The 16,145-nt window shown below is 43.1% G+C and overlaps 1 protein-coding gene across 1 annotated transcript in view; it reads right to left on the reverse strand.

Moving 5' to 3' along the window:
• LOC134572485 (class I histocompatibility antigen, F10 alpha chain-like) overlaps positions 1 to 3,989 on the reverse strand; it is a 66,512-nt gene extending 62,523 nt beyond the window's left edge. Inside the window, exon 1 of the mRNA XM_063431475.1 lies at positions 3,890 to 3,989. Coding sequence (XP_063287545.1) covers positions 3,890 to 3,944 — 55 coding nt within the window. The 5' untranslated portion in view covers positions 3,945 to 3,989. The remainder of the gene's footprint in view (positions 1 to 3,889) is intronic.
• Between the last annotated feature and the right edge of the window lie 12,156 nt (positions 3,990 to 16,145).

Raw genomic sequence — 16,145 nt, forward strand, 5'->3', positions numbered from 1 at the left:
GGGGAAAGAGATTACAGGGAGGGGGTAGAAGAGATTACAGGGAGGGAGGGGGGAGAAGAGATTACAGGGAGGGAGGGAGGAGACGATATTACAGGGAGGGAGGGGGGAGAAGAGATTACAGGGAGGGAGGGGGGGAAGAGATTACAGGGAGGGAGGGGGGAGAAGAGAAGAGATTACAGGGAGGGGGGGAGAAGAGATTGGAGGGAGGGGGGGGAGAAGAGATTACAGGTAGGGAGGGGGAAAATAAGTGATTACAGGGAGGGAGGGGGGAGAAGAAGAGATTACAGGGAGGGAGGGGGGAGAAGAGAAGATTACAGGGGGGAGAAGAGGAGAACACGGGGAAGAAGAGGAGAACAAGAGGAGAGGGGGTGAAGAACACAGGGAGGGGGGGTTGAGAAGAACGTGGGGGAGGGAGAGACCACTAAAGGAGGGAGGGGGTGGTGGAGAGACCACTAGGTGTGGAGAGACTTCTAAGGGAGGGTGGGGGGGAGAGCAGAGAACACTAAGGGAGGGAGGGTGTGTGTGGAGGATAGACCACTAGGGGAGGGTGGGGGGAGAGTAGAGACCACTAAGGGAGGTGGGGGGGAGGAGAGTAGAGACCACTAAGGGACAGGGGAGGGGAGGAGATGAGAGACCACTAAGGGACAGGGGAGGGGAGGAGATGAGAGACCACTAAGGGGCAGGGGAGATCTCTAAGGGACGGAAGGGAGAGCTCTATAGGACAGGGGGCAGGACAGGGAGCTCTTTCACACTACGCACACACACACACACACACACAATGCATCCCTATACATACTCAGAAACACACAATGCATCCCTACACACACACAGAAACACAACATGCTTCCCTTACACACAGAGAAACACACAATGCATCCATTACATACACACACACACACACACACACACACACAATGCAACCCTTACACATAAAGACAATGCATCCTTTGCACACATACACAGAAACACACAATGCCTCCCTTACACACACATGCAAACATACATTGCTTCTCTTACACACACACAGAAAAACAATGCATCTTACACACACTCAACACACCCATTACAGACAAACACACACTGCATCCCTTACACACACATGTAAACACACATTGCTTCTTTTAACACACACACAGAAACACAATGCATTTCTTACGCACACTCAACGCACCCCTTACAGACACACACACTGCATCCCTTACATACACAGAAACACACTTTGCATCCCTTATGCATACAAACACAGATTCACACAATGCATCCCTTACACACAACGAGAAACACACAATACATCCCTTATACACAAACACACACTGCTTTCTATCCCTTACACAAAAACACACTGCTTCCACTACACACAAACACTCTGTATCACCAACACAAACTGGTATCCCTATACACTACATTCCATAAGCACACACATTAGATCCTCTACCATAACACATCCCCTACACACTCCACTTCTTGTGAGCGAACATATAGGTGGACTTATGGGTGGACCTTATGGGCATACTCACTGTCAGGCCCTGGGGCCCAGACCTTGAACTGTGTAAGGGGCCCCAAAAAAATGAAGCTGCTTCCCGTTCTCCCAGAACATTGAATTTTGTGACCACAGTTACAAACAGCCTCCAGAGATCCTGTTCTACACCAGACCAGTGGAGCCAGACTGCAGCCAGAGCCCATCGCCATCCTCATCTGGTTGTAAGTAGTCAATCTAGTATATTATTAGTGACACTAATCTCTAATTTACCTCACATTAAAGGGACACTTTAGTCCCCAGAACCAATGCAGCTTAATGGAGTGGTTCTGGTGTCTATAGTTTGTCCCTGCAGGCTTTTTAATGTAAACACACACTGTGTGCAGCACTGGCGTTAGTTCATATGGCAGATCATATGGGTAGGGCATTGTGATGTCATGGGGGGGGGCGGCAAATCTTTCTTTTGCCTAGGGCGGCAAAAATCCTTGCACCGGCCCTGCAGACAGACACATGTCAGAGTGAGAATGACCTGAGACAGACAGACATATGTCAGAGAGAGAGTGACCTGAGACAGACAGACACACGTCAGAGAGAGAGTGACCTGAGACAGACAGACACATGCCAGAGAGAGAGAGACCTGAGACAGACAGACACATGTCAGAGAGAAAGAGACCTGAGACAGACAGACACATGTCAGAGAGAGAGAGAGTGACCTGAGACAGACAGATACATGTCAGAGAGAGAGAGACCTGAGACAGACACATGTCAGAAAGGGAGACCTGAGACAGACAGACAGACACATGTCAGAGTGAGAATTACCTGAGACAGACAGACATGTCAGAGAGAGAGAGTGACCTGAGACAGACACATGTCAGAGAGAGTGACCTGAGACAGACAGACACACGTCGGAGAGAGAGTGACCTGAGACAGACAGACACATGTCAAAGAGAGAGTGACCTAAAACAGCCAGACACATGTCAGAGAGAGAGAGACCTGAGACAGACAGACACATGTCAGAGAGAGAGACCTGAGACAGACAGACACATGTCAGAGAGAGAGAGACGTGAGACAGAAAGACACATGTCAGAGAGAGACCTGAGACAGACAGACACATGTCAGAGAGAGAGACCCGAGACAGACAGACACATGTCAGAGAGAGAGAGACCTGAGACAGACAGACACATGTCAGAGAGAGACCTGAGACAGACAGACACATGTCAGAGAGAGAGAGACCTGAGACAGACAGACACATGTCAGAGAGAGAGAGAGAGAGACCTGAGACAGACAAACACATGTCAGAGAGAGAAAGAGACCTGAGACAGACAGACACATGTCAGAGAGAGACCTGAGACAGACACATGTCAGAGAGAGAGACCTGAGACAGACAGACAGACACATGTCAGAGTGAGAATGACCTGAAACAGACACATGTCAGAGAGAGAGTGACCTGAGACAGACACATGTCAGAGAGAGTGACCTGAGACAGACAGACACACGTCGGAGAGAGAGTGACCTGAGACAGACAGACACATGTCAGAGAGAGAGTGACCTAAAACAGCCAGACACATGTCAGAGAGAGAGAGACCTGAGACAGACAGACACATGTCAGAGAGAGAGACCTGAGACAGACAGACACATGTCAGAGAGAGAGAGACGTGAGACAGAAAGACACATGTCAGAGAGAGACCTGAGACAGACAGACACATGTCAGAGAGAGAGACCCGAGACAGACAGACACATGTCAGAGAGAGAGAGACCTGAGACAGACAGACACATGTCAGAGAGAGACCTGAGACAGACAGACACATGTCAGAGAGAGAGAGAGAGACCTGAGACAGACAGACACATGTCAGAGAGAGAGAGAGACCTGAGACAGACAAACACATGTCAGAGAGAGAGAGAGACCTGAGACAGACAGACACATGTCAGAGAGAGACCTGAGACAGACACATGTCAGAGAGAGAGACCTGAGACAGACAGACAGACACATGTCAGAGTGAGAATGACCTGAAACAGACAGACACATGTCAGAGAGAGAGAGAGAGACCTGAGACAGACAGACACATGTCAGAGAGAGACCTGAGACAGACAGACACATGTCAGAGAGAGACCTGAGACAGACAGGCACATGTCAGAAAGAGAGAGAGACCTGAGACAGACAGACACATGTCAGAGAGAGACTTGAGACAGACAGACATGTCAGAGAGAGAGTGGCGGTATATGTCAGGAACCCTAACCTTTCACTCTACCAATGCAATCTATATATTATTCAGTCTCTATATTACACAGTCTATATATGATACAGTCTATATATCACACAGTCTATATATCACACAGTCTATATATCACACAGTCTATATATCATTCAGTCTATATATCATTCAGTCTGTATATCATTCAGTCTTTACTCACTGCAATACACCCCAGAGACCCCAGCGATGAGCAGCAGGAGGAGGGGATCCTTCATACTGTGACTGAGTATTAATAAGTGATACTGTTACTAACTCCCAGCCTGACTCAGACTGGACTGTGCTGGGAGGGGAGCTCTACAAATATAGAGGGAAATAGAGCTCTGTGCTGATTGGATGCAGCTTCATAATCTGTCCAATGAAAAAATTAATACGCAGCAGATCAGCTGTTACCAGGTTACCAAATCTTATTCTGTTATAGCCCCATATTATAATATATATACTGTATGTGTTTCATTCTGTGTTATATCCCCATATTATAATATATATACTGTATGTGTGTCATTCTGTGCTATATCCCCATATTATAATATATATACTGTATGTGTGTCATTCTGTGCTATATCCCCATATTATAATATATATACTGTATGTGTTTCATTCTGTGTTATATCCCCATAGTATAATATATATACTGTATGTGTGTCATTATGTGTAATATCCCCATATTATAATATATATACTGTATGTGTGTCATTCTGTGCTATATCCCCATATTATAATATATATACTGTATGTGTTTCATTCTGTGTTATATCCCCATAGTATAATATATATACTGTATGTGTGTCATTATGTGTAATATCCCCATATTATAATATATATACTGTATGTGTCGTATTCTGTGTTTAATCCCCATATTATAATATATATACTGTATGTGTTTCATTCTGTGTAATATCCCCATATTATAATATATATACTGTATGTGTGTCATTCTGTGCTATATCCCCATATTATAATATATATACTGTATGTGTTTCATTCTGTGTTATATTCCCATGTTATAATATATATACTGCATGTGTGTCATTATGTGTAATATCCCCATATTATAATATATATACTGTATGTGTGTCATTCTGTGCTATATCCCCATATTATAATATATATACTGTATATGTTTCATTCTGTTATATCCCATATTATAATATATATACTGTATATGTTTCATTCTGTTATATCCCATATTATAATATATATACTGTATATGTTTCATTCTGTGTTATATCCCCATATTATAATATATATACTGTATGTGTGTCATTCTGTGCTATATCCCCATATTATAATATATATACTTGTGGTGGAATCTCAGTAAAAATAAATTTACTAGGACAAGATTGCCATGTGGCATATGTGTAAATGTTGTATCAGTTAGTTAGTTACACGTAGCTAAGATACAATCAACACCGTATTGAGCAAATGCAGGAATGCAGAAACTGAAAACACTTCCCCTCCTCCATTGTTCTGGGTGAGCCATGTGGTCTAACAGGTAAGGGAAGTTAGGCTTTGTTCAGCTGATTGTGTAAAGAGTATATGTGGGTAGAGTTAACTATAGGAGGAGCTATATGTCTATATCATGCATTTACACAGTCAGTTCTGGGCTCAGATCTTGTTGTATTTTGGTGACATAAGTCCCTCTGAGCCCCGGTCGGTGAATCGAATAAAGAATCTCTTCCTTCCTGAAGAAACCTGTGTCCACTTCTCTGTGCTTGGCTTCCGTCAGTTTCTCCGGTATCATTTGGTGCATTGGGCCGGGAAGCTCATCGTTCAACGGTAGCTGAGAAGCAGAGGCGTGAGACGGTCTATCTTTGCCCACGTTCTCTACGGCTGCACCCCTGAACTTCTGCGTGGACCTCCCTTCGTCTCGGCGCCACTGGTCTGTTGTCCAGGAGATCATCGGCCTCTACGTAGTAAGTGCTGGGGTGTCCCCGTCGATGAGTGTGAACCCAGGTTCAGGAACGAGGAGGTAAGACGACTGCTGTTTTAGACGGCGGACCCACTAGGGGTATACCGATTGTGCGGTAGGCCCATAAGGGGTTATTTGTGTACGGAATCTGCCCCCTCTGTCGGAGGGAAGGAGCGAAGGCGCACCGCTCAATTGAACGCTCTTTAGTAAGACCGTTTAATTTGGTTTGGAGTCAGGCGGGGTTCTGTGTAAATAGCCCTAGCCGGACACCGGTGTCTTGTCTAGACTAGCGTTCTAGGGTGTATATTACGTTCGCTAGGTCGGAGGGACCGGGAGACTAAGCGGCGTCTGTTGTAAATTCCGCCCTCTAGTTCGCTATATGTGGTGCTTGGGCAGTGTGGCTAACCAAAACGGATGTAGCTAGTTTTAGGTAGTCCATCAAGGTACTGGCCAATAGATTAGTTGGGAATTGTAAATGTGTTAAAGATTGTTGTAGTAGAGTGTATATATTGCCAGATAGCGTGAGCTCTGCCGTCTAGCGAGAGTGTGAATAGTGTGTAACTGTATTATAGCGCACGGTACCATAACCATGTATAATAACTACTGATATTGTAAATAACTACTAATAACTGTTGTCTATGTTGTATGTTTAACACCATAACCAATACTAATTGAACTGTGACTTTAAATTGTACTCTAACCAATGCTAACCGTACTATAACTACTGTTTGTAAAGACGATGTTACTGGGGTATGTTATAGACGGGTAATTCAGATATAGGGAATTATAGCGTCGGTGACTGTATAGTTTCGCCAAAGGGCACAGTATTAGTTACTTAGTGACTGGTGTAACAGCTGTGTGTGTACGGGAATTCCCTGTATGTTTTGTTGTATGAGTTTGACCTAGTAACTGTGCCACATGGTGCTGTTGCCAGGGAAACGAGTGTGACTGTTGGAGGTGTGTTTGTTGTGTTTCTTTGAATTAGACGCTCCGTTGCTAAGTATGGCAGCGCCGGAATTTAAAGATTGTTGATCCCTTAGAATGTATGCTAAATAACTTTAAAAAGGGATATAATGTGTGTGATTTTGGGGACTACCTTATGTAGTAGAGAATGGCCAGTTTTTGACTGTTAACACAGTTTGTGTTACTAGATGGTTATCAAAACTGGTCTGTCCATCCCCAATGGAATCTGACCCATCTGACCATCCCTCAACTAAATTCTTTAGCAAAAACTGGTGCAGCTGGTATGTCCCCCTGTGCTCTAATTGTCTCTGGCTCTCAGATGCCTGTCCCCTCCTATTTCTGTGCCTACCTACCCCCCCAACTGGTTCTTTGTATTCAGTTTTATTATTAGCAGTCAAAATTGTGAGGAGAATTCTTAATAACAGTAACTGAATCCACTGAAATCAGATAATTCTCAGCAATTACAAAACACCATAACCACTGATAATACCATAATCACTGAAAACACCATAACCACTGATAATACCATAACCACTGATAATACCATAACCACTGAAAACACCATAACCACTGATAATACCATAACCACTGAAAACACCATAACCACTGAAAACACCATAACCACTGATAATACCATAACCACTGATAATACCATAACCACTGAAAACACCATAACCACTGATAATACCATAACCACTGAAAACACCATAACCACTGCTAATATCATAACCACTGATAATACCATAATCACTGAAAACACCATAACCACTGATAATACCATAACCACTGATAATACCATAACCACTGAAAACACCATAACCACTGAAAACACCATAACTACTGAAAACACCATAACCACTGATAATACCATAACCACTGATAATACCATAACCACTGATAATACCATAATCACTGAAAACACCATAACCACTGACATAACACTATAATTACTGAGCCTTGTGTGCCTTTAGTAACAGTAAATTCGTTTTGAAATACAACTGGATGAAATGGTCAATGGTATAGGATGCTGGAATACACTTTTACCATTTTTGGTTACTGGTCAGGCTCCTCCTAGCCCTGTCCGAAACATTTTGTTAACCAAGTTACTGACCAGTAAAATTAATTTATCCATTTCCACCTACCTCACCACTCCCCGACCGGAACCTATGACTAAACAACCCTATCTAAGTCCCACCCTAACCTGACAAATGACCGGTGCCCTCCAACTTTGACATTTACAAATGCCACTGCAGCTTACCCCTGGTCCCCCACACATTGATATTAATGGTCAATTACAGTTGGCAGACCCTGTATTTGTTTATGTCCCGTTCACCATGACTGATCTGTTTAATTGGAAGACCCATAATTCCTTTACGAAAGCAGACGAGTCACCTAATGCTTTCTATGAGAGATTGCTGGAGTCATATAGATTATATACTCCTTTTAATCCAGAGGCCCCTGAGAACTCTCGAATGAACAACTCAGCATTTGTCAGCCAGACCCAAGGTGATATCAAAAGAAAATTGCTAAAGTTAAAGGGATTTGTAGGAATGTCCATATGACAGTTCAGGTGTATATGAACAGGGAGATTGAAACAAAGCAGGAGGAAGAACGTAAAATGAGGATGAAGGCAGATATGCTAGCTGTAGCTATCATAAGTGTAGAGAGACAGGGAAGGGAGGTGAATAGAGGAGTTGAGAATAGCCTGAGTAAGGGAGGAAGTAGGAATCACTGTGCGTATTGTAGAGAGGAAGGATATTGGAAAAGTGACTGCCCACAGAGGGAATATAAAGCAAGTTATAGATAAGACAAGAGAGAAGGTTACGAGATGGTTACAGAGGTGGCTATAGAGAAAGTCTTGGAGGGAATGACAGTAGTAACAGAGGAGGTGTTCAGGGAAGTAGATACTATTCCCCTACTTAGAGATTAAGGGATAGAGAAGATAGAGATTTTGTCGGTCTGGCTGACACTGTCATGGAAGACTATTGATACCGACTGGGCTCCATCCCCCTTTAGCCGAGTGCAGCCTATGGTCGATGTATCAATAGAGGGAAAGAGGAGCTCTTTCATGATTGACACTGGTGCTGAGTACTCTGTGGTAACTAACCTAGTTGCTCCTCCTTCAGGAAGACTATAATTATGATAGGAGCTACTGGGAAAAGCGCTGCTAGACCAATTCTCAGGAGTCATACTTGTATTCTAGGAGGCCATTTCGTTAAGCACCAGTTCCTATATATGCTGGAGTGTCCAGTTCAGCTTCTAGGACGAGATCTATTATCAAAGCTTCAAGCCCAGATAACTTTTAAACCCAACGGATCAACGTCTCTGAAGTTTAATAGATCACCAGGCATAATATCAGTATCGGTGCAAAGGGAAGAAAAATGGCACTTCTACTCTATAATAACAAATACAGACCCTAAGAGTGATGAATCCTTATTTGACATTTCAAGAATATGGACAGAGAATAATCCTCCAGGACTTGCTCGCAATATTCCACCAATACACATTAAATCAAAGCTTGGAGCGTATCCTGTTAGCCTTAGTTAGTACCATATATTATAGAGGGCTAAGGAAAATATACAAACCTATGTGGATAAGTGTGTAAAGTATGACATCCTAAAATTCTGTACCTCCCCTTGGAACACTCCATTATTACCTTTTCAGAAGCCGGGATCAGATGAGTATCATCCTGTACAAGATCTAAACGCAGTTAATAATGCAGTAGTCAATATACACCCAGTGGTACCCATCCCCTATAATCTGCTTGCTTTAATACCAGGTGGGGCAACCTACTATACCTTCCTAGACCTCAAAGATGCTTTCTTTTGTTTCTGGGGTACTGCTGAAAAATTATGTATGGGCATCCACCTTCCATACTTGGTAACTTAACGGGGGATTTGAGTCAGTTGGGAGAAGGAATTACCCGGCAGCAGGTTGTAGAGTTGGGTAAAACTATGGAGGAGGTACAGAAATGGGTACAAGATAGATTACCTGTGAATATTTATCCACCTGTTCATTCTTACCATCCAGGGGATCAAGTGTGGATAAAAAAAAATGGAACACTGTTCCATTAGGTTCCAAGTGGAGAGGTCCCTATGTTGTTCTTTTATCTACCCCAACAGTTGTAAAGGTTGTAGAAGTGACTCCGTGGATTCATCACTCTAGGGTAAAAAAAACAGCGGCAGATTCCTGACAAGCTACCATAGATCCAGAGAATCCTTGCAAGATCCAGTTGAAGCGTGTGACCGAGTTGGATTAAAAGTGGTTTTTGCGAAGATAATATTGTTAAAAGGGAACATCAACAAAGATCTACAAGTGAGTGTTTTTGACGGCCATAATAAAGCCTGACCACTCACCGACGTATTATAGCCAGGGTGTCTCGAAGGGACCTCTGTGAAGAAGAGCAGAACTCCATTCCCTGCAGCCCTTACATCCTGGAAGCTGAGGTGCCATCGCACGGACGAAGACTGAGGATGAAGACGTCGAAAGAAGTGCTTTTGATAATGTATATTTTTGTGTCTTTTTATATTCAGGAAGGTAGAGGTACCGACACACCTAGCTGTGAGGTTTGCATTAAGACTACTATAACAGGTAATCATATTTCCCAGACCCTAATTTGGCATTCACAATATGAGTGTAAGGGATATGTGTCTAGGTGTAGATACCTAGGTATAGAATATAGTGTATGCCATTTAGGAGTAGGAGAGCCTAAGTGCTTCAATCCGGAGTATCAACCCCGTACAATTTGGTTGACCCTCAGTACATTCTTCAGGTGTTCTGCTATTTGATGCATGTAAGGCGATATCAAGTGGTAGAAAACCGTGGAATGTATGCGGGGATCTTAAGTGGGAGAGAACGTATGGGTCTAACGATAAGTATATTTGTCCCAGTAGTAAAAATAAGTACGTAAGTCCAAAATGCCCAGATAGGGATTATAATTATTGTCCATATTGGTCTTGTGTGGGGTGGGCAACTTGGGGACAGACAGCAGATAAGGATATGATTGTTACTAAGTTGCCTACCAAGCCATATTGTAAGTCTAGGGAGTGTAACCCAGTCCATATACTTATCAATGACCCAGAACGATTCATAGATAGGTTTGGGAACTTATTTGGGTTCCAGATATATGGAACAGGTTTGGATCCTGGGACAATATTATTTATATGAATAGAGACCTATACCGTAGCATCCCAAACTCATCAGGTTTTCCATTCTTTTTATGAAGAGATGAGTGTAGAAAAATAAGATCCCCCCATAATGCTAAGAACTTGTTTATAGATTTAGCTGAGAGTATTGCTGGTAGTCTTAATGTAACCAACTGCTATGTGTGTGGAGGTACTAACATGGGAGACCAATGGCCATGGGAAGCAAAGGAATGTAATGTATTCCGGTTCTGAGACAGTTGAACAGTTAATATCTTCTCAAGCCGGTTATCAAATGAGTGTTAGAGGTAAATTTGAGTGGCGATTAAAGACCTCCATTATAGGTTATGTTTGCATAGCAAGAAAAGGAATAATGTTTAACACATCTGTAGGAGAACTAACTTGTCTAGGGCAAAAAGCTTATAGTGATAGTACAAAAGATACAACTTGGTGGTCAGCTTCAAATGTCTCAGAACCACCTAATCCGTTTGCAATTTATACCAATTTAAAGGACGTGTGGTTTGACCTATCTGCTACATCTAGTTGGAAAAGCCCCAGCAAATTTGTACTGGATCTGTAGTAAGAAAGCCTATTCGGAGTTACCACAGGACTGGGAAGGGGCATGTGTGTTAGGTATGCTCAAACCATCCTTCTTCTTGTTGCCAATTGAAACAGGAGAGACCTTGAGAGTTAAAGTTTATGATGTGAATCATAAAAAGAAGCTAGCATCCTTGAATGTAGGTAGCTGGGAAGATAATGAGTGGCACTGGCTACCTTAGCGCGCTTCATTGCCAATAGGAGGGATGTAATATGTGAGGGAACTGGTTAACAGCAAAACTGTATGCCCATGAAGTGTTATTGTATTCTAATACAGGGATTCAAGCCTCATTCTACCATTAGGCAATTATGGATTCCTCTGTAAAGCACATAGCCTTCTTACCAGGTAAACCAGTTGGGCTGTTGATAAAGTCCTCCATTCACTTCCAGTGCAAATAGAAGGAGGTGTATGTGGAAAGTTCAATCTCTGCAACTGTTGTCTGCACATAGATGATGAAGGGCAGGCAGTGGCTGATCTCACAAGCCACATGGCTAAACTGACGCATGTACCGACTTAAGCCTGGAACGGGTACAATTCTAGTAGTTGGTTTGGAAGTAGGTACGAGCAGCTTGGAGGGATCAAGACATTGGTAGGAGGAGTCATGTTGATTATAGTGTGTCTCTTTCTACCATGTTTGGTTCCATTGGTAATTAGGTCCATACAGAGTGTCATAGAGAGCACGACAGAAAGGAAACCAGCTGCGCATGTAATGGCTGTTTGCAAGTATGAACCCTTAGCCCAGAGAGAATCAGAATGAGGAGTGCTAAAGGAATTTGTAAGGATGCTAAGATGCTTACGAGGTCTGTTCTGATTCATGGCAACCTGAGGTGTAAGCAAACTATGGTTAAGTGATGCATCTGGAATTGTGAAATATCAGAAGCATCAAAGGGGGGAATGTGGTGGAATCTCAGTAAAAATAAATTTACTAGGACAAGATTGCCATGTGGCATATGTGTAAATGTTGTATCAGTTAGTTAGTTACACGTAGCTAAGATACAATCAACACCGTATTGAGCAAATGCAGGAATGCAGAAACTGAAAACACTTCCCCTCCTCCATTGTTCTGGGTGAGCCATGTGGTCTAACAGGTAAGGGAAGTTAGGCTTTGTTCAGCTGATTGTGTAAAGAGTATATGTGGGTAGAGTTAACTATAGGAGGAGCTATATGTCTATATCATGCATTTACACAGTCAGTTCTGGGCTCAGATCTTGTTGTATTTTGGTGACATAAGTCCCTCTGAGCCCCGGTCGGTGAATCGAATAAAGAATCTCTTCCTTCCTGAAGAAACCTGTGTCCATCTCTCTGTGCTTGGCTTCCGTCAGTTTCTCCGGTATCATACTGTATGTGTTTCATTCTGTGTTATATCGCCATATTATCATATATATATATACTGTATGTGTTTCATTCTGTGTTATATCCCCATATTATAATATATATACTGTATGTGTGTCATTCTGTGCTATATCCCCATATTATAATATATATACTGTATGTGTTTAATTCTGTGTTATATCCTCATATTATAATATATATTTATATATAAATACTGTATGTGTTTCATTCTGTGTTATACTCCCATATTATAATATATATACTGTATGTGTTTCATTCTGTTATATCCCATATTATAATATATATACTGTATATGTTTCATTCTGTGTTATACCCCCATATTATAATATATATTTATATATAAATACTGTATGTGTTTCATTATGTATAATATCCCCATATTATAATAGATATACTGTATGTGTTTCATTCTGTGTTATACCCCCATATTATAATATATATATACTGTATGTGTTTCATTATGTGTAATATCCCCATATTATAATATATATACTGTATGTGTTTCATTCTGTGTTATACCCCCATATTATAATATATATACTGTATGTGTTTCATTATGTGTAATATCCCCATATTATAATATATATACTGTATGTGTTTCATTCTGTATTATATCCCATATTATAATATATATACTGTATGTGTTTCATTCTGTGTAATATCCCATATTATAATATTTATATGCTGTATGTGTTTCATTCTGTGTTATATCCCCATATTATAATATATATCCTGTATGTGTTTCATTCTGTGTAATATCCCCATATTATAATATATATACTGTATGTGTTTCATTCTGTGTAATATCCCATATTATAATATTTGTAGCGGAGTAGAGGTATTATCCAAGGTATCTCCGCTGGGTAGACAGGGTAAGTAGATCCAAGACAGGCAAAAGACAGGTAGCATAGTTACAATCCCTTCCCTCCAAGAACTAGACGACACATAGCTTGGAGGTCAACTGAGGCTTTATTCACAGACTGCCAGTATTTATGGTATTTCCCATGCAAGGGGTTTCCCTACTGACATTTCAGGGGTTGTACAGTAGGGGACTACATGGGAAACTGAACAATCTGGATATTTCTCCCATCAGGCACTGCTGCACGAGAGGGATATTCCCACTAGAATATACAGTTAAGTGGATTATCCCTCTGTGCAGCAGAACATACAATTCACATTAAAATGCATAACTTTTATAATTTTCGTCTGATTTAAACGAATGGACGTTCGGTGGATAGCTGGGGTCTGAGTGCACCTTTCATGGGAATACCGCTCAGATCCCAGCTGAAATAACCGAACGCTGCACCAATTAAATTTTACATAGAAATTCACTTCAACTGTCGAATGAACTTAGGGGAACATAGTGTCGAAAGACCGGAGCTTCCGAACGGCTTGGAAGTCCAGCGGTATTCGTGCCATCGAGTAGCCGGTTTTAGTTCCAGGCACTCGGAATTAGTAGATGAGGGAAGAAACTTGAAACCTTTTTGACCTTCCGGTCAGATAAGTCAGTGTTCCCCAACCCCCGGGCCGCGGACCGGTACCGGTCCGTGGATCAAACGGTACCGGGCCGCCCAGGGGTGTGGGGTGTGCGAGCCTGCCGGCTAATGCAGGGCTGGCATTGCCCAAGTGCCAGCCCTGCAATGTGCCTGCGGACCGGAGGGGAGATCAGAGATCTCCCTCCCCGGTCTGCAGGCACTGTGCTGACAGCCGGCAGGGGAGGGAGTGAGAGAGGACCCGGGAGCTCTTACCTGCAGCTCCTCCGGGTCCTCCTCTCGCGAGATTTGGAGCATTGCCGCGGTAACCACGGCAACGCTCCAAATCTCGCGAGAGTGAACTCTAGCCCTGTAACTGGGCTAGAGTTCATCTCACCACCGCTGGGACCACCAGGGATTCCCCACCGGACCACCAGGGACTAAGAAATGTCCCCCCTCCTCCCAGTAAAGGTAAGAAGGGAGGGGGGACATTAATATATTAATTTTAATTAAATACATTTTTAAAAAGCCTCCTTACCCCCCATACACACACTGCCCCCACACACACACTACACACATTGCCCCATAAACACACTACACACACTGCCCCACAAACACTGCCCCATACACACTACAAACACTGCCCCATGCACACACTACACACTGCCCCATACACACACTACACACATTGCCCCACAAACACTGCCTCCATGCACACACTACACACACTGCCCCACAAACACTGCCCCCATGCACACACTACACACACTGCCCCACAAACACTGCCCCATACACACACTACACACACTGCCCCACAAACACTGTCCCCATACACACACTGCCCCACAAACACTGCCCCATACACACACTACACACATTGCCCCATACACACACTACACACACTGCCCCACAAACACTGCCCCCATGCACACACTACACACACTGCCCCACAAACACTGCCCCATACACACACTACACACACTGCCCCACAAACACTGTCCCCATACACACACTGCCCCACAAACACTGCCCCATACACACACTACACACATTGCCCCACAAACACTGCCCCCATGCACACACTACACACACTGCCCCACAAACACTGCCCCATACACACACTACACACACTGCCCCACAAACACTGTCCCCATACACACACTGCCCCACAACACTGCCCCATACACACACTACACACATTGCCCCATACACACACTACAAACACTGCCCCACAAACACTGCCCCATACACAGACTGCACACACTGCCCCACAAACACTGCCCCATACACAGACTGCACACACTGCCCCATAAACACACTACACACATTGCCCCATACACACACTGCCCCATACACACACTACACACACTGCCCCATACACACACTGCCCCATACACACACTACACACACTGCCCCACAAACACTGCCCCACAAACACTGCCCCACAAACATTGCCCCCATACACACACTGCACACACTGCCCCACAAACATTTCCCCCATACACACACTACACACACTGCCCCACAAACACTGCCCCCCACACACACACTGCAACTCTCACACACACTGCCACCCTCACATACACACTGCACCGCTCACACACACATACACACAATTTTGAGTCTATATCTTTATGTGACTGTGTTTGTGATTTTCTGACTATGTATGTGTCTGCATGTTTTTTTAAATATATGTGACTGTTTGTTTTTTTTTTGTCTTATTAAATCAAAACAAGCGGGCCACGGAAAAATTATCAAACGTTTACCGGTCCGCGGCGATAAAAAGGTTGGGGAGCACTGAGATAAGTTACACACTTAATTTTTCCTTTTTACTTCTATCACTTCTTTCCTGTTCCATTTACTTATATTTATATTCTTGATATTGTATTTAGAGTCGGTGGCCATTCTTTCCTTTCTTTCCGATCAAGTTTTGAAATTTCCACCTCGTCCCTCTGTGCCTTTAAAAATCCTCTTAATTT

This window comes from Pelobates fuscus, chromosome 9 (genome assembly GCF_036172605.1).
Source record: "Pelobates fuscus isolate aPelFus1 chromosome 9, aPelFus1.pri, whole genome shotgun sequence".
In the NCBI taxonomy this organism is placed as follows: Eukaryota; Metazoa; Chordata; class Amphibia; order Anura; family Pelobatidae; genus Pelobates; species Pelobates fuscus.